The sequence below is a fragment of the Branchiostoma belcheri genome, unplaced genomic scaffold (assembly GCF_001625305.1).
Source record: "Branchiostoma belcheri isolate BF01 breed outbred unplaced genomic scaffold, Haploidv18h27 scaffold108, whole genome shotgun sequence".
NCBI lineage: Eukaryota > Metazoa > Chordata > Leptocardii > Amphioxiformes > Branchiostomatidae > Branchiostoma > Branchiostoma belcheri.
Window position 1 is genome coordinate 1126661 of NW_017802469.1, and position 23330 is coordinate 1149990.

The 23330-nt window shown below is 41.8% G+C and overlaps 2 protein-coding genes across 9 annotated transcripts in view; both read right to left on the reverse strand.

Annotated features, from left to right (window-relative positions):
- LOC109480517 overlaps window positions 1-15006 on the reverse strand; it is a 39281-nt gene extending 24275 nt beyond the window's left edge. For 2 of the 7 annotated variants that reach the window (XM_019782742.1, XM_019782725.1), the window contains exons 1-2: window positions 8158-8343; window positions 6939-7001 (exon numbers count right to left, since the gene is read on the reverse strand). In XM_019782742.1, coding sequence (XP_019638301.1) covers window positions 6939-7001; window positions 8158-8201 — 107 coding nt within the window. In that variant the 5' untranslated portion in view covers window positions 8202-8343. Of the gene's footprint in view, window positions 1-3797; window positions 3850-6938; window positions 7002-8157; window positions 8356-14921 lie in introns of those variants that run through there. The other 5 variants (XR_002140844.1, XR_002140842.1, XR_002140841.1 and 2 more) reach the window with 5 other exon arrangements.
- Window positions 15007-21315: 6309 nt separating this feature from the next.
- The window catches only part of LOC109480782 (homeobox protein Mohawk-like), a 33578-nt gene continuing 31563 nt past the window's right edge, over window positions 21316-23330 (reverse strand). For both annotated transcript variants that reach the window (XM_019783088.1, XM_019783097.1), the window contains exon 5: window positions 21316-22927. In XM_019783088.1, coding sequence (XP_019638647.1) covers window positions 22479-22927 — 449 coding nt within the window. In that variant the 3' untranslated portion in view covers window positions 21316-22478. The remainder of the gene's footprint in view (window positions 22928-23330) is intronic.

The window sequence follows — 23330 nt, forward strand, 5'->3', positions numbered from 1 at the left end:
CATCTAACTTTCTAAGATGCGGAGGCAGTTTTGGGCCGCGCCACTGACCCTGCTCGGGAGGGTGTGTTTCTACATGTTCCAACAGAAGGCAATGGAAGATTCCATTGCTGCAAGGGGGTATAGACTAATGGAACACTTCAAATTTTGGACAGGGGTGATCCATTTGTGTGGGAGGGGGGATAGATCCATTTTTTGGGAACGGGGGATGTGGTGAAGCCATTTGCTGCATTTGCTCCCGAGCAAATGTCAACCTTTCTAGTCTTTCTTAGTTTCTACAAGGATTTATAGTACATGTATATCTTCATCTGAAAACTTTAACTGTTACAATATTTCTCTTACATTAACTTAACTTACAATTTTTTTCTAATTTTGAAGTGCTAAACTGTCAAAATGGTCATGCTTGGAATAGGATCTACCATTATGTAATATACTGTACATGTATGTGTTACCTTGGTCTAAAAATTGGTGCCCACTTCACTAAGTGTTTACTGTTGTTTTACAAACAGAAAAGAAAGACAGGATCACCTTTGGTGGGGCCGGATACGGACCAGGCAAGTTTCAGACTGCAGGAGGACTTGCCGTGTCCTCGACTAACGAGATATTTGTGACTGACGAGCGCAACAAAAGAATCCAAGTCTTCAGCATGGAGGGAGTCTTTCTACGCAGTTTCTCCACAGGAAAAAAAATGACACCACATGCCATATCCATAGGCCGCAACGATACCCTGTGGGTAGCTTTGTACGCAGGTCGTGAGAGAAATGCCTTGACTGGACATTCCGTCTATCTGTACAGCAAAGAGGGCCATGTCCTTTCTAAGTGTACTTTCAGGGGTAAACTTATTAGAATCACTGGGCTTGCCTGGGACAAGCTTTCTGACAGAATCATACTATCAACAGAACGTGTGTATTTAAGATGTATAGCAGTGTGCATGGAGGCTGTGTGGTTTAGGCCTATGTACACAATGACACAGGTGCCAGAATTGAGCACATTGACTGTAAGTCTTAGACATTTTTTGTCTATCGCCGTGGATGAGAAAGGAGACATCTTCATCACATACAAGCGAAACTGTGTGAGTCCTGTTCGAAAGTACGATAAAAATGGAGTCCGCCTTTCCAGTTTTGACACGAAAGCAGGTGGTCTTTTATATCCCACAGGGATTGCTGTGGACAAATTTGGCCGTGTAATTGTGGGTGATCATCAGAACAGCAAATTGGAGATGTTCACAGCTGAGGGAAAACACATCCGCACCGTCGCTTATGTGCGATACCCTTACCGTGTGGCTACAGGTGGGGAGGGGCAGCTTGTGGTGTTGCATAGCTCTCGGCATAACGTTGTAACCATCTTACTCAAATATTAAGGCAACACCAAATCATTTCCTTGCTTGTCAGACATTCTAAAGTAAAGATTCAGGAAGAGGACCGCACTCAGGGCCGGTGTACAGAAAGTGCGAAATGAAACGAAATGGAACGAAATGAGACGAAATTGAACGAAATGGAACAAAATGTGTATGAAGGAGAACCGTTAAGCCGTTTGTACGTTGGAACGGCGACGTCAGTGTCCACTCAACGTCCAAACGGCAACGTTAATATTGTTGGTATTCTAAGAACGGCTTTCCTTCATACACATTTCGTTTCATTTTGTTCCATTTCGTTTCATTTTGTTCCATTTCGTTCCATTTCGCACTTTCTGGGGTCCCCTCAGGGCTGGAAGGAAAACTTTAAGAGTCTGACAACATCGTTTTCACTTATTTGTATATCAATCAATAGTTTGTGCTAATATAACCTGCATTTCTCCTATGGTCTTTCAGTCACTGACGAAAGCTAGTGGATACTAGCTGAAACGTCTGACCGTTTCCAAAATCATATCCAGTTGCTTGTTGTAGTGTAACTGATTTTTGGCGTATCTTATTACCTGGATGTCTAACCTTCATCGACGTGTCTGACAACATTCACTCCTGAAACAATGTATACCAGGGACAGACTTGCTTCTCGTTGTACCACTAGAGTGACTGTAAAATAATCTAAAATCAGAATCAGTAGCAATTTTTTGACATTAACCTCTATCAAAGTACTGTACCAAACCTACATGTAAATTTCTAAGTTTTTCTTAGTGTTTCTATCTCAAGTTCATTCAACAGTCTACATATAGGATCACAACAACTGAGGCACTGTATATACTAAAAGCACAGTATATACTGTATGTACTTTCCTCTTTTATAACTTTTAAAAATACCCTGAAAGCCCATCTTATAAACCACCCCAGCCCCTTGTATTAGATTCATATCTTCAGTTATTATTATTTTTTATGTACACTATTGTTTCATTATTGTTATTGTTTATTTTGCCTATGTTGGAATTATTAAGAATAATAAGATAACAATTCCTTATGTATGTATATATTATTTCATATCAATTTCATTTCATCTCAATTTATGTATACTACTGTTTCATTATTGTTATTTTATCATTTTGCCCATGTTTGAATTATTTTGATAACAATTCCTTATGTATGTATGCCTTATTTCAATTCAATTATGTTTACTTTTGGTTAGTATAGAGGAGGAGGGCTTAGCATAAGCTAAATAAGCTTTTTTCCCTCCTCCTGCACCTGTTTTATTCATTATTAATTTACTATGTATAATTTTTTCATTGCTGCTGTGCAAATAATAAACAAACAAACAAACAGTACTAAAAAAAGTTACAAAACCTGACTAGACAATTAATCACTGTACCATGAAGTGTATAAGACAATACTGTAATTCATCTTATGTTCACGGTAGGAAAAGTTCTGAAAAAAGTGGACATGTTCACGGAACTATATATTCACGGTGGCGACAGGTGCAGGAAAAAGAAAGTCCAGGAATTATTTGCTGGCTGTAATGATAAGTTAACAGTACAGAAGTGACAGTGAACATAAAAGTACAGTGAAAAAATCAGGAATTACAGTAATAGAACGGGTAATTATAACATCAAACGGTTCCTATTGTCATTGATTTCGCCTAGGGCTAGGAATGGGTGGAGTTGTAGACCATGCCTTTTATCTTGTCAGTTCTCAAGGGTCTGATGTGCACTGGGGGTCACCACCATTCAGTAAATCAAGTTAAGTCTCTGCGTCAAATAAAGTTTGTCAACCTTTCCAATATGCTGTTTTTGTCAATAATACATAACGTATAAAGTATGGGGCAAAGTGATGTTGTTGATTGCTTGTTAGCTATAGTATAAGATACAAGAATACAGTAATGACAGTGTCACATACAAGTCTAGGGAAGGGCTGTCAGAGGTCAATGCACACTGTCAGATAATTACTTTTTTGTCATAGTTGTTGGCTATTAATAGCTGAAGATGGGATCTCGAGAAGCTGTCAGGCCAATGCAAGTAATTTTTATGGATGATATCAGCGCGTGCATTATTTTATTTTCGCCTGAATTTGGAATATAAAACAAGAAGTTTTGTTCCCCTCTGACAGTGGTCAACATGCCGAAAATGGGCAAAGATGTCTGTTGCCATGCCGGAAGGTGGATGGCAGATAACTATGAAGAGAGGAGACAAGAAAAGGCTCTGATTTAATGTTTTGTTTCTTACTTTGATGCAGTGATATGTGATGCTGGCTGTGTATATGTGATGTTTCCACTGAATCAAAACCATTTGACTGTATTATAATAGAGTCAAAATGTGATGATATAATGTAGGATTAGGAAACTTGTTTTTTTGGCCTGCCTTGGTTTTTTCTGCCTGATCGCATTAGATTTGGAGTCTGCGGAGGATGTCATCCATAAAATTTACTTGCTGTGGCCTTACCTGAGTGTTGTGGGTCACTACAGTTCCGCACATTGTGTCAAGCTCATTTGTTCTGAAAATATATAAAAAATGATATGATCTAATCCTCGATGTGTAAGACTTTTGCAATGTCAGAAGGACAGAAGCTAAGAATAAATAATCATGTGTGAGATACTCTACGTTTGTCCATCTTTCCATTTCGCTATTTTGTTCAATATACATGTATAACGTTAGGCAACACCAATTTAATTTGTTGTTTCTCGGATTCGCCCTGTTCATTTTTTTCTGATTTGCAAAAAAAAAAAAAGATTTTAGGTTCCAAATCACCTGCAAAATGCTCATATTTTGCCCACGACGGTTGAAGAAAGTCCTTTTCTTCCTAGTTGTTTTTTGTAACAATGCAAATTCATTTCATTAATAGTTCAAAATCTATTGTATTAATTATAAACCAGCCTGGTATGTTGACTTCATGGCTCATATCGTACCATTTCGGGCCTTCATGGGGTGCCTTGGCCTGTTTTTTTTTTGCCCTGTCGCTTCATTTTTTTTCTGAAAAAATCTGAGAAACAACAAATTAAATTGGTGTGGCGTTATCGTCACAAAATTCTTCACAGCCTGGCCACACCTACATATCATGACCTTTAATAGATAGATAATGAGCTGCCTAGTACATATCTCTGCTGGCGGCCTGTACATTTCAGAACGAGGCACGGAAGTCAACGATTCGCGCCTCTTTGATTTCTTGAAGCGAAATTCGGTAAGTCTCACCGTTCTGTTTCTTTCCATTTTCTTCATTGACAAGCGTCACATGATCTATATCTGTCATTTGTCCTTGGCAACTTGTGTTGGTCTAGAAAAGAAAAGAATTTTGTGTACAAGAACGTGCAGTGTTTTGGCCTGATTTGGACCCCTATGCTGTGATTTGGACCCCTATGTTGTGATTTGGACCCCTATGCTGTGATTTGGACCCCCATGCTGTGATTTGGACCCCCTAGGCTGTGATTTGGACCCCTATGCTTTGATTTGGACCCCCTATTCTGTGATTTGGACCTCCTATGCTGTCTTTCAACCAGCATAGGTGTGTTTTTTGGGGAGAACCTTCATAAATCTTGCCCAAAAAATGAAAGCATAACTTTAGAATGAAGCTATAGCAAAGGGAAAACCTTAACTTCACACAACTTCTGCAATTAAATATGCAAAGATTGTGTGTAACAAGTCGTTCGCTGCGATACAGCCAGTTGCCACCGCGCCGCGTGCCTGTGAAGCCTGTGTGTTACGGCAAAGGGCGGTCATACCGGCTGTACTGATACAGAATTGTCATTTGCATACATGTATGTTCCATCTAGGTGAAATCCAAACTTCAGCAACTGCAAGATGAGTTCGGAAGGCGACATTTTAGGAAGACCGGCGATGTGTGGAGGCCTCAGCAGCCCAGAGTATTTTGACAGCTATCATGCTGACCGGGCCCGAGCCTGCTGTACTCTGGTATGTTTGATTATTTGTTTGTTTGTTTTATTTTGTTTTATTTTATTTTATTCTCCACAAGGAATACACATACCATAATACTAATAGAGAATCAATGAGTTGGTGATTCACCCCCTTTAGACTTTAATGGAATAAATAATACATGATACTATGATTAGGCCACACCAATTTAATTTGTTGCTTCTTGGATTCACCCTGTCCATTCTTTTCTGATTTGGAAAAAAAAAATTTGTTCTAAATAAACTGCAAAATTCTCAATGACATATTTTGGCCCAACGGTTGAAAAAAGTCGTTTTCTTTCGAGTTGTTCAAATTTTTCAAAGTAACAATGCAATTTTGTTTCATTAAAAGCTCAAAATCTATTGTTAAACCAGCCTGGTATGTTCACTTCATGGCTCATATTGTAACATTTCCGGCTATCATGGGGTGCCTTGGCCTTTTTTTTTTAAATTTCGCCCTGTCGCTTCATATTTTTTCTGAAAAAATCCGAGAAACAACAAATTAAATTGGTATGGCCTTACCTCAAAACATTGAATCAGATACATTTGTACATTTTAAGGTCTTAATCACATGTTCATCGCTTTTTCTTATGGTAAAACCTTGCAGTTCCGAGGCGAGGCAGAGAAACGTCTCAACGACGGCAAAACGTTTGAGAAATTTGCTCCCATCTATTACCAGATGCAATCTGTCGCAGGGACCATCTACCAGATTCTGGTAATGTCTTCCAGGCATTTGTTTTCTGTAATAATTGTTTGTTTGTTTGTTTGTTTGTTTGTTTGTTTGTTTGTTTAGGATCTAGTGTGAATTTCAAACTACTCTTCCTGGAGTCTGTAGTGAATAATCAGATATGTATTTTGACCATCGCACACTGGGGAATGCCCCTACTCTTTTCGAAAGGTGTGGTGGGTTCTTTAACGTGCGTGTGGGGTGTGGCTCTCCCCAAACATGGGACCTCAATTTAACGTTCTATCCGAGGGATGTCCCTAACCGAAGCTAGGTACTCATTTTACACCTGAGCAAAGTGAGGAAAGTCGTGTAAAGTGCCTTTCCCAAGGGCACAAGATCGGTGACATGGTGGGGTTCGAACCCGGGATCTCTTCGTTCCAAGCCGAACACACTACCGCTACGCCACACTACCCCATTGATCTACTGCTACATTTTCAGTGTTGGTTTTCTGTTCATATTTAAAGACCAAATTACACCAAAAAAAGTCTGTAAGAATCTAAGATACATACAAATATCGGAAGTGTACATACAATATAGTCACTTGAAGTTTGTTCCAATCATGATGACTGAGAAATTGAGCTTGTACGGCCTTCTAAAAGTGAATTTGTGGAGACTCTCTAGCAAGCTTCCCAATTGCCCAATTCGGCAGATACATGTACATGTAGTCAGCCTGAATCAATTTGACCAATCGCACGAGTCTGCTTCTGTTTTCCTACTTATTCTGGCTTCACCACTATGTGGTGAAGACATATATTGTTTTTCCTCATTTTTCCGCGTGGATATCTCCCATTCCAGGTAGGCGTTGGTGGGACGCGGGACGCCCGTGTGATGATGACGGTGTACTGGGGGCCTGGGCCGGCCCTGCCTGAACTGTCATCTGTCAAATTTCATGACGATGACAACTGATTTCAGACCTGAGGAATACTTCCGGGTACTAGTACATGTACTTACCTGCATCTAAGGCCCCTCCCCCTATGGCCACAGAAGTAATGACATCCTCTGCAGACTCCAAATCTAATGCGAGCGGGCGAAAAAAAAAACAAGGCAGGCCGAAAAAAAAACAAGGTTCCTACATTTTAAAATTTTGACTCAATCATTGTACAAATGGTTTTGATTCAGTAGGAACATCACACAGCCAGCACCACATATCACTGCATCAGAGTAAGAAACAAAGTATTAAATCAGAGCCTTTTCTTGTCTCATCTCTTCATAGTTATCTGCCATCCACCTTCCGGCATGGCAACAGACATCTTTGCCCCTTTTTGGCATGTTGACCACTGCCAGAAGGCAACAAAATGTCTTTTCTTTTTTCCAAAATCAGGCGAAAAGTATTGCTATAAAAATTACTTGCTGTGACCTTAACTGTAAACTCTACTAAATCAAAATAGTCGCCTTATCTGAGTTCATTAGGTTCATTAGGTGTTAAGTTTATGTCATAACATTACTGTAGCATTAGTTGCGCATATATTCAAGTCTTAGCTAGCATTGACTTTCCTTGCCTGTTGTGAGATCTTCAATAAAATGGGAAAATATGGCAACGTTTTGTGTTGACTTTGTGTTTCCGTGTGGTTGTGCGCTAATGTCTTGGGCATACGTGTACAATTGCTTGTTTGTAAACTGATGTGTTACGCCTAAAGGCAGTTTCTCGGTTATGCGAAACAAACAAACATCCTAAAGACCAGGTGACCAGCTACTCCTCTGCCATTTTCTACCACCTACATTTGTACTAGTAGACAACCAGGGTCTGGGACACTCATTCAAACTTGACATGGGAATGGGGAGTTAGAGAGGTAACAAAGTCAATGTACAACTCCACCCTCAACAGGGAGGGGGGCTACGGGTAGAACTCTCTGGCTCTTGAGACAATGTGCTCCCAGCCCCAAGGACAGACAACACTTTCATTTGCTTGAGTAACTCTTTTTTGGGCGAAAAATACTCAACAACTGGTCAACGTTACATAATCTCAGTAAGCACAAGTTCTGACCAGTTTCAGATCAAAAGAGCACATGTTTAAAACCTACAACACATTCTTATCTCATACTGGTGGCAGACCTCTGAATACAAATTATATGAAGTAACGTTATATATTTGGCCTGGGCCTGCCTTGCTACAAGTTTTAGTTTAGGTGCGTAACAACTCTGTTACCGCCCCCCTCCCCAGTCAAACTTACCGTGGCATGTCTCCCCTCCTTCTCCTAACACCTTGCGGCCTCATGTCGCTATCTTCATCAAAATCCCCGTTGTCATGTCCATGTTACCATTGTCTGGCTCTGGAGTTCCAATTCTTACATTAAAACGCATGAAACTCGAACAAAACAGAGAGAAAATCGGGTAAGGGTCTTGTGTTTACAATCTCAGGTCAAGGGTCATGTAATACATTTAGTGACATCTAGCGATGTATACAAAAACTGCAGTAGTGACAGGTTGCGTGTACGGTGTAATAAAAGTAGCCTCTACCAGGCTTCGGGAGGCGGTTGGAAAGAGTAGCAATCGTCCAGATAGAAACACACCGGGGGAGTTGGTTCGCTAGCGCCAGAAAAGGGGCCATATATAAAAAACGATCTTCCACCATCAACCTCTGCTTCGAGAGAGTAGGTGGAGACAACACCACATCGCTACTGTAAATCTTGTAATCTTCGAGGTGGCTCTATTTTCACGCTTTTCCCGACAGACGCACATGCACACAGACATGAAAACATAATCTTTGAAATTACCAGTAAATTATAATGATATAATAGAACAGGTAGCGTTTTGAGATAACGTTACAATTGAAACGTATGGGGGAGACAAGCAGAAATATATTAGACAGAGTAATATTATAGATTGATTGAAAGATAACAAGAATGCAGTAATGACAGTTGGTCTGTCTTCGTGACTCAGGTACAAGCCTGGGGAGGGTTAGTACAGGTCACTTGTCTTAAAGCACAGATAATTATACATAAACGGTTAGTTAGAGTCGCTGGTTAAAAATATACCGAGAATGGGTGGAGCTGTCCACCATGTCATTTATCTTGTCACCCGTCTGGCGACTTTAAGCACCTGAGGAGCACTACTGATGAGTAGGCCGTGTTAAGGCTCTATGTTCTTAAAAGTACCCAAAATGATATGAATTTTCATCCAAACCTCGATTTTTGTTGTAATTTCGCTACAAAAAATGATGTGTGTAGTGTTCTAGTCTGAGTCGATACTTGTTCTGTCGCACACAGGATTTCTTTCGCTGGATTAATTGACGTTTCCTGAAATGATTTATTACATCCGGCATTATGACTTGCAACTTCAGACGGACAGAAGGTTTTGTCAAAATCATGCCTCAGATACTCAAAAATGTCTGAAAAGTTCCCATACGCCTATTTGTCAATACATAATGTCATGTTCAAACATACATGAATTCATTTTAAGATATCAATGTTTATCAACATTACATCGGACCAGGCGGGTGTATCTTGAATTCTCAAAGCCTAGCCACGCCTACAATTCTCCCTGCATAGATAATGAGCTGCCTACAAATCTCTGTCCTACCTGACGACCCGCGCACTTGAGGGCGAGACACGGAGGTGAACGAGTCCGACCCAAAGTTTCTTCAACAACATTTGTAGCGTTTTGAGATACATGGAAACGTATGGGGAGAGAGGCAGAAATATCTTAGACAGAGTAATATTAATATAGATGGTTGTAAGATAACAATAATGCAGTAATGACAGTCGGCCTTTGTCTTCAAATGTGACTTAGGTAAAGCCTGGGGAAGGGTTAGTGCAGGTCACTTGTCTTATAGCACAGATAATTATACATGAATGGTTTGGTAGTGTTCTTGGGTATGGATAGGGCTGAGAGTGGGTGGAGCTGTCATTCAGTTCATTTATCTTGTCACTACTAATATACATGTTTGGCAGGACTTTGTGTACGCAGTGGTCACTATTATGAAGCTCCCAATCTGACGTAGGAACTTATTTCTTGCATAACTGGGTTCTAGATTCTATGCAGTTCAAAATCTCCGTTCGACATTCAGTTGCACCGCCAAAAATCCTGGTTAACATATGTATGGAGTTGCACAATCCTGATGAGTTTCAGACCAAAACAGCACCTCCTTTACACACCTCTAAACACATGATACATTCTTGACTTGGGACCTCAGACCTCAGCGCTATTTGATATCACTACCACGGATATGGTCTTTTTGTGCGTACAACTCTGAGTTACCGCCCCCCTCCCCAATTGAACTTACTAGTGTTATGTACCATCCCTTTCCTTGGTGCTGAAACACCATTCTCTTCACAGTACTATAAATAAAAACCACATTCTGTTTGTCCTCCTTCAAATTCTATCACCTCCGTGATGTTATCTTCATGGAAACTAGCGTTAGTATGTGTAGATCGTAGCTGCTGGCTACAAAATACCAATTTTTACCTCGAAACATAGAGATGCAAACTGAAGTAGCAACAGGTTGCATGCATGGTCTAAGAGCGCCCCGCTGCGGTTCCTTTACAAGGTACACCACGTGGTGCTTGTAGTAACTTGTGTGACATCTAGTGATATATGATAAATCCAAACATTACATTACTAGTATACTTTGATGTCCTTTTACATTTTTGTCACTTAAGCCTTGAGTTTACGTATACACCAATCTGAATCAGTTTTGTTCTGTTATATTTAGGTTTTATTTAGTTTGTTAGTTTTGTGATTTAAGTTTCAAGGGGGAGGGCATTGTAAAAGCCTTGCAGGCTTCTTTCCTCCACCTACACACTGATTTGTATATTTGTTGATCAATGTTTTTACTTGTGCAAATAAATGATATGAAACTGCAGTGCCAACCAGTTGCGTGCATGGATCAAAAGCGGCCTCTAGTAGTTCAATTTAGTACTGCACCCAATACTAGTATGTTGGCCGAACTGATTGTTTTTGGTCGCCACGGAGAGCTTTCGGTCCATGGCGATATTAACCAGTATGTTGGCTATTTACTAAATAATTTACTAAATGCTGCGTAAATAATAGCCATCAACCCTACCTATATTTTCTAGCGCGTAGCGGTCGTTTCTTTTTCGGGGGCGAGAGAGCTGTATACGGGTACGGGGCTGTATCAGCGGAGTGTTGTTCGTCTTGCCGCAATAAAAGTCTGCTTTTATTCGGCACCCTTTTAAACCTCAAACCCTGATACAGCCGTCTACCCCACACACAACTCTTCCAGGCATGAGGAACTGCAGTGACTTGTTTTGCCGCTAAGCGACGCTTTTGATCCATGGCTCTATAACTAGTGTATTGGTTGAGCTACTACTGCAGTGATTTTTTTTCACCGTTTACGGGGCGATTTTGCTCCATGGCGATTTCAACGCCTCAACAATATAGAAGCAGGATTTCTTTCTGACTGGAAGAGTAAGAGAGTCGATTATTCTTTGATATGAAAAGAATTGATATAAAAATATTAAAATGATGACATAATTATCCTATTCAAATTGATGTTAACCAATATATGATGCTGTCATATTTCCTCTAGTAGACGGAATGTCATCCTTAAATGTCTTAATACGAGAATACAACCTTAAACAAGATGATCTGCCAAGTACTATGTACAACAGATCACAATACATTACAGGTTTCGCACAGGCGCAGTACGTTCTGCTGAAGTGCTGATTCAAACAGGGAAACCTACGTCCGTTACCATGGCAACAGCCGTTACATCACAACCTTGTTTACACGCTGTAAAAAAAACTTACTGGGTAAAGTTTTATCCTTAGATCGCCCGGCATGTCTGGACAAATTCCTCTTCCCACGAGCTATTACCCTGAATGAGTTGGAAAAGTCTGCCCTGTGGCTGGATCCCCCCGTGTTTCCTCTCTGTCGCACGCGAAGGCATTGTTCGGCCGGGGCTAGATTACAGGCGGGCGGCACAGATGGTTCGTACCGCAACAAAGGTCGCCCTGAGCCGGTATCCGGGCAGGGCAAGGCGCTACGCTGCTCTGTGTTACGAGATAATAATTTTTTGTCTCTTTCTGACCTTCTAGATGACGAAATTGGTTTCAGTTTTATATTTGTAATTGTCGGTTAGGCTGTTGGTATGCACTGGCATAGTTGGCTGACGTCCAGCTATCATAAAGTCTGGCGAGTTTCTGACCTACTATTTGCACTACACTACACTACACTGTACGACACTACACTGCACGACACTACACTGCACGACACGACACTACACTGCACGACACGACACTACACTGCACGACACCACACTACGCTGAGCGACACTACACTACACTGCACGACACTACACTGCACGACACTACACTACACTGCACGACACTACACTACACGACACTACACCTCTGACATGTCGACACTACACTACAATACACAGCATGGCACTACACTACACTACACTACACTGAGCGACACTACACTACACTGCACTGCACTGCACTGCACAACACTACACTACACTGAACGACGCTACACGACACAATATTAGTTACAAGTTACATATACCCTCTTTATATCACCTTATTTGACCGGCCAAGTTCAGGCATCTTTCAAGCAACCTAAGGGGGCTGGGAGAGAAAATAAAGATCTAGAAAACCGGGGGTCACAATAAATAAATTCTACGTTCTTCTTACTACTAGTATCCTGTCTCTCATTAGGACATCTGTCTGTAATATCTGTGATGACAGGAATATTTATTTCTCTCCTGCACGTCAGTAATTCATTCTGTATCGGTTGCTAGAAAGAGAATGAATTGCATATGCTGAACAGTAGGCACTACGGCATACCTTTAGTAATAAATTACCTCCATGGACATGTGTTAAACATTTAAAAACTATTTGATGAAGGAAAGCTAGATATTAAATGCAGGGTTCTCACCAGGATTTTTTCACAGCGTAGGGGTCAGGTACAGAAAGACAGCTTTTTCAACGCAAGTCGCGCGTTGAGCCGAAGAAAAATTAAACTCATAACCCCCTGAGACACTATTTCTCACTTACAGATTTTGTGAAGTTAAGGTTTTCCCTTTGTTATAGCTTCATTCTATATAAAAGTTGGATTTTCATTTTTTTTTGCAAGATTTATGAAGGTTCTCCCCCCAAAATTAACACCCCTATGCAGATTGAAAGACAGCATGGGGGTCCAAATTACAGCATAGGGGGTCTAAATCACAGCACAGAGTGCCCCTAATTATTATGTGCTCAAATAGCCTAGCGAGAACTATGGAATGATACAAGTCGTGTGGACATACGAATTGTTGCAAAAAGTTACTCTCCAAGCAGAGGTTTGGGTTTGGGGTTATTTTGGGCGTGCTTTTAAGCTTTTTTATCGGGGTTTCTCTTTCGCACTGGAATTTTTTCTCCGAGAAAAAAGCCTAAAAACACCCAAAAAATAACCCCAAACCCAAACCTCTGCTTGGACAGTAGCAAAAAGTAAACTTCGCCTACATCTACTAGTATTTCTGAAAGGTTTGAGCGCATAGGCAGATAAAGACAAGACAAACCTAGCTGCGTTTTCTCTTCAACCTGTCGAACTGGGCTATTTCAGGAGGAAGAAATCGCCCTGAACTTCGCCATATTCATAACAAAGAGGTTGTCAGGGGTTAGCTTGGGAAGAAACAGAACCTAAGACAAACGTTTACCCTGTCCCCAAAACGCCACGGGACGCTGGCACGGTTCTAAACGCCGGGCGAAGACTAACAACGCCCCGGCACGCAACCTTATATCATCCTGGCGTTTCTAGTATAATCGTTTCCACCTTGTTGGCACCGCATCTGGGGCAAAGAGAGCTGGAAGGTTTGGTGAGTAATCGGCATATTTGACCGGAGAAAATGTCAACCAAGAGGTCCCGAGTTCGAATCCTGCCATGCCACCGATCTTGTGCCCTTGGGAAAGGCTCTTTACACGACTTTCCTCACTTAACTCAGGTGAAAATGAGTGTGTCTGTTGTCCATGCGTTGGTGGCGGCATAAAAATAAGTTGAAAACACTTGAGTGTGTCGTCACCATGTATTGTAATTAATGTTGGAATAGAAAAAAAAAACCCTTAAATACCTTTAGATGCAAGAGGCAGACATTGGCATGCAGAAGTTCAACGATGTAGTACGCGTTCTTACATCGTCTCTCTTTTTATTTAATTGTCTCTCCTTCCGCTATCTTTTTGCTGAGTAAAATCTCTTGCTCTGTCTCGTCTACTAGTATTCGTTTTCTTACCAACTAACTCCCTTGTAACCTTGCAACGCCCCCTATCGGATTAATCAATTGCCCCCCTCCCCCAAATAGAAGTAGAGCTCTTTCTATGACAAGAGTTCTCTACTAATTGTAATGTAAGACTACATAAGATACAGCTGTTAGTTTCTCGAGTTCTCCCACATAGACCAATGCACGTCAAGAGAGTCTTCCGAACAAAAAAAAAACATACAGGCGTCTTGTCCTGTCTTCTTTACTTTTACTGCTTGGCTAATTCTGAACAATTCTTAACTCAAATCGACCTGCAGGTCGCTTTTCATTGAGGTCAGACAAAATATATAACAAAGATACAGTTTACATCATTTAAAGTCCTAACAACTCTATACAAATAGACGGTACAAAATACATACATAAATGCTGGAGTAAGAGTTCGTACAGGCTTTGTAGCTTCTACCAGGCTTCGGGAAGCGGCTGGAAAGAGTAGAAAATGGTCAAATAGACACAAAACATACCAAGAGAGTGGCATATTGGACCCTCTCTGGCAATGGAAACTAGTGTACTGTCTGGCCAATTTCATATTGTCTTTCAGGCCACCCTAGGATCTGCTTGGAGATTACTCGAAGGGATCTGCTTGGCTCTTTATTTTGTCCACCACCCTAGCTCTAGTCCACCTGTTAGAGTAGTTTTTGAACCGTCCCTAAGTGAAACACCTGGCGCCCCACATAAGCCGGGCACGTGTGGTGCCTCGCCCCGGGGCGCGACGGGCATGTGGCGGGGAAATCTTACCTGTGTCTCCGGGGGACAGATTGGGTCCTCTTCGTCAAATCTTTTCTGACAGTGGGGTCACCAAGGGTTAGGGACTCTCAAAAACATCTGCCTGGAGAAAAAAAGTCATGTCAAATCAGGCGAAGGATGTAAAACATAAACACAGATATGTTTTCTGGTCAAACATTCGAATATATTCTTTAGCTGCATGTCTGCAAAACGTATCGCGTCGTAGTTGGAAAGTTTAGTTTGAAAGAAACATTTTCAAAAGTATTTTTTTACTTTGACAGACGAAACCCTTCATACAAGATATAAACAAAGACATATTTTCTGTCAAAACTTTGAATAGTATTGCATTTCCGAATTTCTTCATTTTTGAAAGTCGTATTTTGAGAGAAGTTTACCTTGACAGTAGTCAGTCGTGGTTACACCGTTAAATTTAAACAAAAAATTCAAGATGTAATTTTTTGTTTGACAGAAGAAACCCTTCAACGCAGCCAGATCTTAGCAATTAGCCCAATCATTAACTAACCACTCCCTCATGCTGTACTGTATAATCAATCACACGCCATGTTCTCACCAGACGTACCGGTAACATGTATATCGGTACAAAACGTTGTTCTTCCCACTGTAAAAGGCTTGGGTGGACATGTACGTCTGGCGATATTCATGTTGCGGGTCCACGAAGTGGTCAGAAGGCCTGGGGTGTAGTGTGCAAGACCCAATAATAAGTCGTTGTTGTTGTTTGTTGGACAAGTTTTTCCCTATGTAAACAACGTATTTTCACTTGTTTAGACTTTTCTAACTTCGTACAAAGCATGGCTATTTCTTTATAAAAGATTTACATTACAAATTAGCATTTTTGGGACATTCCTATGGAGTAGACTTTTCGATCATCATCATGTCTTGAAAAACCGCAGGCCATACGGCCGTCTGTACAAATGTGTGTCTAATTATCGTGTGTAAACTGGCATATCAATTTGTTATCAAACGTTGACTGATGGACTCTCCTCTTGCTACGTACATTGTGCAAGGCCGTGTAAAAGTGGACTTTTAAAGCTAGATTTTCTGGTCATTCTTGTAATGTAGTAAGTAAGTTGAATCAACCCTAGCTTTACTGAGTGTGAGGCCGACAAAGAATGTGATGTCGCTGACGGAAAACGGTTGCTCGTTCATATTAGAACTTAATTGACACAACAAAAGTACAGAGACTTTCGTAAGGTCTAAAACTACATGTAGACATATACACAAATACATATTGTAGGCTGGTTCTAGCTATTTATTGGTGGTACCGAAAAACATATTGACTCTTTTTGAGTAGCTTGTTTTGGGGCTATTTGAAATGCTTGAATTCAGAAATGATGACGAAAATGTGCTAAGAAGTGGCAGTAAATGTCAATATCAGATAGATTTCCTCATCCAAGATATTTCATTTTGCCGCGCAGAAACTGCATTGAAATGAAGGGGGGGGGGTGGTAGTGATTACGAATAACGCAAAATTTTTGCCGCCGATTACGAATTGCGTTAAACTTGATATTACGACTTTACGCTTTGTGGCTAATAATTACAAGTTACGTTGATTTTTGGGGAGGCTGCCTACGGATTACGAAGGCTAAAATTTAGTAAGTGAAAAGGCTTGATTACGTCTTACGGAAAAGGGCATGCAGGCCTCCTTTTAAACGTACGGGTTCAACTTTGTGGGGAAGTATAATGAACGAGACACAATAACTCACTGAGACATGACCTAATTGTTGAAGGCAGACCGAACGCAGTGCAGGTGCCTACCATCATGGCCGCCTGGGCTGGATCAAATCTCGCGAGATCTGCCCGATGGTGACGTTGACAGATTAGTTGTCAGGTTCGGGTACGACAGTACTTCACAAAATGATGCATTTTAGGGGGAGGGGGCGGTTCCATGGGTTCTTGGTTGACAAGGATCCGCCTTTGCGTAAATAAATGTTGTATGTCAAACTCTTGAAACAAAACTAGTGTGTCACCCCTTACGTCCATAAAGATAACATACAGCAACAAAAGACAGAAAATCAGACGCTTTCTGCATCTGGATTCGGTATGTATTAAACCTATAGCTAAGGTCAAATTCGAGTACCTGTACCTGATAACACTCAATGAATTACTACAGTCTTGAATACACAAGAGAAGACGGAAGACTATCTTAGTCTGTTTTGCATTTTCTGCCTTTAATATGAGACTGTTTTGTCTATGCACGGCGAAACAAAACATCAATAGGCTATCATATAATAAGTTTTTGAATAAAAAATCGTAATACCCTAACTACAACTTGCAATGACGTTCTCAGCGCCCCCCTCCCCCTTCTGTTCCCCTGGATATGCACAAGTCTTCACTGATTATAATTCCCCACCCCAGCCCAGGAGAGTAAACACAGCTGCATAGCTGTGTTTCTTTTAATACAGGCCTTCGCCATTCAACGTGACACGGACCCCCAAACAAAGCCAAACAGTCAAGTTTAGCTTCTCCCTCGACGTTTCAGAGATTGTCCAAACACTGATGTGTGCTAAAACATGTGGTTCTAACGCAGAACCGTGCCAGAAACCGTTTTAGGAATGGACGAGAGCAGGGCTATATTAAAAACTTGAATGCGGCAACTTGAATGACCTTGAATTAACTGTCAAAGGTTTTGATTCATTTGATAAAAATTACTTGCTCATGCAATTTTCCAAGTTGCTCTTTTGGTTCATTTTCACTCAAAACCCATAAAATCATACACTCAACAAAAAGAATCTTCAACATTTAATACACTAGTCTATCAGAATATTTTCTTTTGCATCTATCCTATAAAAAGGCTAGGGGGGGGTAGATTTAATAAGTGGGAGGAGGTATGGCTTTTCTACTCTCCCCTACAATGAAGAAATGGTCGATCCCCGACCATGTCACAGATGAGACAATGTTTACATTTCCAAGTATCGTCTGATTTCCAGACGAGCGTTCTTTCTAAACAGTTTGGTGGCGGGCGGTGAAGTGCAATCCGCAAGGTTAAGCCATCCCTGGACGGGCACAAGGCGTCGTCTCACGCTGACAGGCATGTTCGACAGGAATTCCCTGGTAAAATAAACATGGCCACCCCGTGACACATCTCCCACTACCGTGTTACTCCCGTGAACATCTTCCCAAACGGTAGCCTGGTGTCCAGTCTATCGTGGTTGGGGTGGATTTTCTTCGGGACTGTAGGAGCTCTTCCCCGCCTGACTCAGCTAGGTTCCCCCGGTAGGTTTTTTCACGACGGGAACCTAGCCGAGTCGGACGGGGAAGAGCTCCAGCAGCCCTGAAGAAAACCTGCCCAAACCGCGATCGACTGGGCACCAGGCTACCCAAAGGGCGTCAGGACAAGTTCTTCCTTCAGCTGGGGTGTCTACATCCCTCCTACTCAGTTCAAGGAAGGTCATTTGCTTAGCTCTACATGTGGTGGACACAACGAGAGCAATGCCCCTTTTTAACCTCCTTGCTTGACTCTGAAAGCGCTACTAGTTTTTGAAGATCTTTGAAGTAACTACGCGATAACATTACGATAATAGCCTCTACCAGGCTACTGAAGGCGGCTAGAAAGAGTACAAATCGGCCAAATAGAGAGATAGCATGCCGGGGGAGCTGGTCTGCTGGAGAGAACAGTTTGCGGCAAAATGTACTCTCTAGTAAACCAACTCCCTCGGCATGTTATCTCTCTATTTGACCGATTTCTACTCTTTTCAGCCACCTCCCGAAGCCTGGTAGAGGCTATTACGATGTAGTGGCTCTTAGAATCTACTCTATACTACATTCCCCACTCGCTAAGGTTTTAAAATCAGGCCTCTTGCATAACGTCTAAACGAGATATATCTGATATGAATTCCAAGAAGCCATAGTTATAACACGACCGAACAAGGAGCAAAATGAGAGAGTCTCGCCAATTCCCGCGAGATGTTTAGACTTCTCCTTGATACCTGCGTATGATCAACCGATTTACTAGTCACGGATGACGTGGACACTAGCATGTGTAAGAAACAGTAGGAGCGAGTAGAAACAGATAGAAACCCCTGGTCCCGGGCCGGGGTTCGAACCCACGAACTCCCAAGCACCAGCTTCAAAATCCGACGCTCAAACCACTCGGCTAAAAGGTCTAGACCCTTCGGCCGGGCCTATAAAACATGATATATAATATCCAAACCTATTTTGCTGTCGAGTCTCTTTCGTCCTCTCCGCAAAAAAAAAAAAGATCTACCAGACTAGCCCACGTTGACGTGTATCATTTGAGAGTGAAATGTGTTTATAAACCTGTTAATTTGTATAAACAAATTTGAAAGGGCAAAGAACATTTCATTTCACCACATCTTGTCTCAAACTCCATGATTTATATAACACGTACATGCCAAATGGCACAAAAATCACCAAAACGCTGTACACAGCAAGGAGGCTAGTGTTACACTAGAAAATGTCGAAGTTTGACCCAGGCCAACTCAAGTGCACATTTCTTCAATATGTCGCTTTGACAGTACCTCGGTGGTATATCTTCCCAGCGTGTGGTTTTGAGTGAAACCACATTTTCATGATCACTCCAGCCTGGGGGTTCTATTTCCAACGTTGCGTCCTCTGCCAAGGGGGCTAAGGCCACACCAAGTAAATTTTATGGATGACGTCCTTTGGAGACCCTAAATCTAATACGAGAGGGCGAAAAAAAAACAAGAAGGGCCCTAAAAAACAAGAGGCCTAGATCAGTAAAATACTAAGAGACGACAAATGTTAGGACACAAATTGAATGAGGTGACACAGTGTAACAAGCAAGAAGTCTTTTATTCATCATCAAAATAGCAATAAATCAGGTGGAACAGCAGTTGTTGTCCTGTCCTGTTTCTTGTGCTCATATTTCGCGTTACGGGTTTCACGTCAATCTAACGATTTGGGGCACCGTCGTGACTCTTTGGTCATAGTTACAGGAAGCGGAATTTCTTTTTTTTTTTCTAGGAACAGGCCAAAATCAATGCGCGCGCGGATGTCATCCATAAAATTTATTTGGTGTGGCCTAACATACCGAGAAGGTCATTCATTTCTCTCCCTAGTGCTGCACACATATGGGGCACACACCCAGCCCGAGCCCCGCAACGTGGATACCCCTCAGACGGCATGTTACAGCTAACAGTGTTAGCAGCGACAAACATGGTACACGTGTGGTATGCATGTTACCGGGACACAGTCCAGACTGCTCAGCTGGTGACGAATTGCCCGAGACGTCTGGTGTAAATTGTTGGATTTTTTAAAAGTCGTTTGAAAGGCTTTTAATTCATATGGAAACGATACTTCCTCACAAGACGTAAAAGTAATGAAAGGCACATGTTTCTTCATATTAACTTCCTTCTAATTTTGTTTTATGGCCCTTACAATTGATGTTTAATGGCCCTTTGAAAAATACACCCTTGTTGAAGCAAGTGTTCATGTCCAAACCACAAAAGCTAGGAGTGAAGTGCGTAGGTAGTTTTGTTTCTAATTCTAGTGTGTAAGTTATGTGTCTGTGTTTTTGACTTAGTAAGATCGCCATCTTTGACTGCCTTACTTTGTATGGTATCCTTCTCATTAAAATTATTATATAAAATGACATCTTACATACTCTCCAAGCAGAGGTTTGGGATTATTTTTAGCATGTTTTTAGACATTTTTTGTCGGGGTTTCTTGTTTGCACTAGAATTTTGTTTCAGTCCCCCCCCCCTAAAAAAATTCCAGTGCAAAAAAGAAACCCCGATAATAAAATCTAAAAACATGCTAAAAATAACCCAAACATCTGCTTGGAGATTAATCTTACAGGCAATGGCGAAGACAACATACAGTCTACATCAGTAGGCCTCGAAGGTAGAATAAGACGGAAAACTGACTCACCAAAATTTCCATGAAATTCGGTGTTCCTAGTGTTTACAAGTGGACAACACAACCGGCCCTCGTGACGTAAGAACCGGGTCAAAGGTGCCCGGAAGTGTGTACACGTTTTAATGAGATTAACTATAGCAACCTCGCCATTGGTCACATTTGTGGTTTACAAACTGTTTACAAACAACATCTTTTTAGCTCTTAAATTTCATCAATCTCTTGTTTCTGGCAAGACGTTATGCCTCTAGGAAAGACACTTTTTACATGACTTTCTTCACTCTACCCAGGTGTAAATTGGGTGCCTCACTTCGGTTGGGGAGGTAAAAGGTAGTTGAAGGAGAGGGATAGGCTCCGTCTTCTCATACCGTGTTAAGGCAACAACCCACTGCCCCTACGGCCTGAAAAATGCTATGGAACTTCTTTATCTACCTTTACAAGCTTTTGTAGTCTTCGTACGTCATTTATATTTGATCAAAATGAATTAAGAAGAGGAAAAAAAAGAAAAGAAAAAAAAAACGAAAAAAAAGACACAGTGCTCAGCATCATATAAACTGAACTCAAACCCCAATATTTATTTCGCTGTTTACATGAGACACAAAAAACACGTCAGAGAACATCTTGTAAAATATCAATGAAACATAAATAATCTCGGCGAAAATTACACGACTTAAAAAGAGAAATTCAAACGAAGTAACGAAAACAAGAAACAAAGCGAGAATCGTTCTGGGAGATACCAACCATCCCTCGTGACAGGTAGATGTAAAATTTAGCCGTACTTCTTTTTATTACTGATCCATCCACCCCTCCATCTTTCTAGTGGTTTTGACCAAGTACTGATATATACCTATATGTATGAACTGCTCAATCGGCAGTAGTCGTCGAGGATATACAAGGAAAAAAGATGAACTTCAACAAAGGTTGCGAAAAGAGAATATCATATTGTAGTCAAGCGACGAGCATTGTACATAGGCAGCCAGTAGTTGTCAAGTAGGCGAGAAAATGTTGTTAGTACTTTATAAAAATCCCCCTGGAAAGATATTAGAGTTTGAAAATGGTTTGATCTGGAAGACTTGGCTGAGAAAAAACATTCTTCTGTGTTGGTGTTTTTACGTCTTGGTCGCGAGCCAGCGCGGCCGATTTTCCATCATTCCTTGCACCTTGTCCTCTCAGTAACCAATGACAAACAGCCACGTCACGGAACGCTCGCCAAACAACCAATCGCATCGCAGTTCATCGTTTTTTCAAACAGCAAACTTGTTCCTCGTTAAGTCACCCACCAATCACCGCTGCTCTCTCACTCTCGGTTCAAACTTGTGTCCAATCATAGACATTCTTTCATCAGAATACAATCCTAGTGGTTCTAATGATGATGAAGGCACGTTATTTGCTCTGCTCCTGCTCAAATTTGGTCCCACGTTTCCACAGATCCCGGATAGGTAGGTCGTCCAGTGGAAAAAAGAAAGCCCAGAAAGATCATTTGTTCCCCACATATCCCCTTGGAATGAAGTCTTGCTTCTTCAAAATGACATCAGCATTCGACAGTCTCTGACAAGAGTCGCAGTGGCTCTTCAAGCAAGAATCGTCATTGGTCCGCGAGCTGCGTAGTCGTCTTCTAGACCAGTTCGTTGTATTTACATAATTCGACCATCAGTCGGTGATTTGATGATGTCAGACATGTCAGCAAGTCGTCAGTCACACGTGACGTCATCCTCACGGACAGCCGCGACTTCTCGCGAGACTTGTAAGCGCCATGGCCGCGTCAATTTCCTTCCAGTGCAACTCCTCGTCTTCAAACACCGGGGATGATCGCGGCTCGCCTTCACTCGTCGGGCTTAATCGGACACTTCCGTCACTCCCGAAGCTCGATCGGATGCTCCGAGCCGATTCCGACAGGTCTTCGTAATCTTGGGAGCTGAGGGACCCGGATTTGTCGTTCCTGCGCGCGGTGCTGTGGAAGGAGTCGTTGAGGTACCTCTGGAGGATACTGTGCTTGTACTTGGTGGGGGAACTCGGCTCCTCGCCACTGTCCGGGTACCTGGGGATGGCGTACCTGTGGTCCAAGTCCTCAGTGGGGGAGGGGGGCAGGGACGAGTTGTTGCTGTTCTCGTCTCTGTCTCCTTTGAAACGTGGGATTAGGAGATTTCCCTTGCTGCCGCCATCTTGAAAATAAAAGAAGAAAGAAGAAGAAGTTAACTTTCAGATCGCAATAGTCTAACAAACGACATGTTCGCAATTCTTCTATGCATAGAATAACCCTACCAAGCTTTAGAATCTAGCCTTACATTCTACAAGGCTTCGGGAAGCGGCTGGAAAGAGTAGAAATTGCTTCGCTTTCCAGCCGCTTCCCGAAGCCTGTTAGAGGCTATTCAGAAGCGGCTGGAGAGAGTAAAAAGGGAGGGGCAAATTGTACTCCCATGGCATGTAATTTGTCTATTTGGCGGTAATAATTCCAATCTTCGCGGCCATTTTGAAAAGTGGTCCCGCGAGAGCACAGCGCAACGCGAACGAGATCTTGCACGAAAACGAGGCTCGTAGTGATTCTGCTTTTCCAGGCGCTTCTAA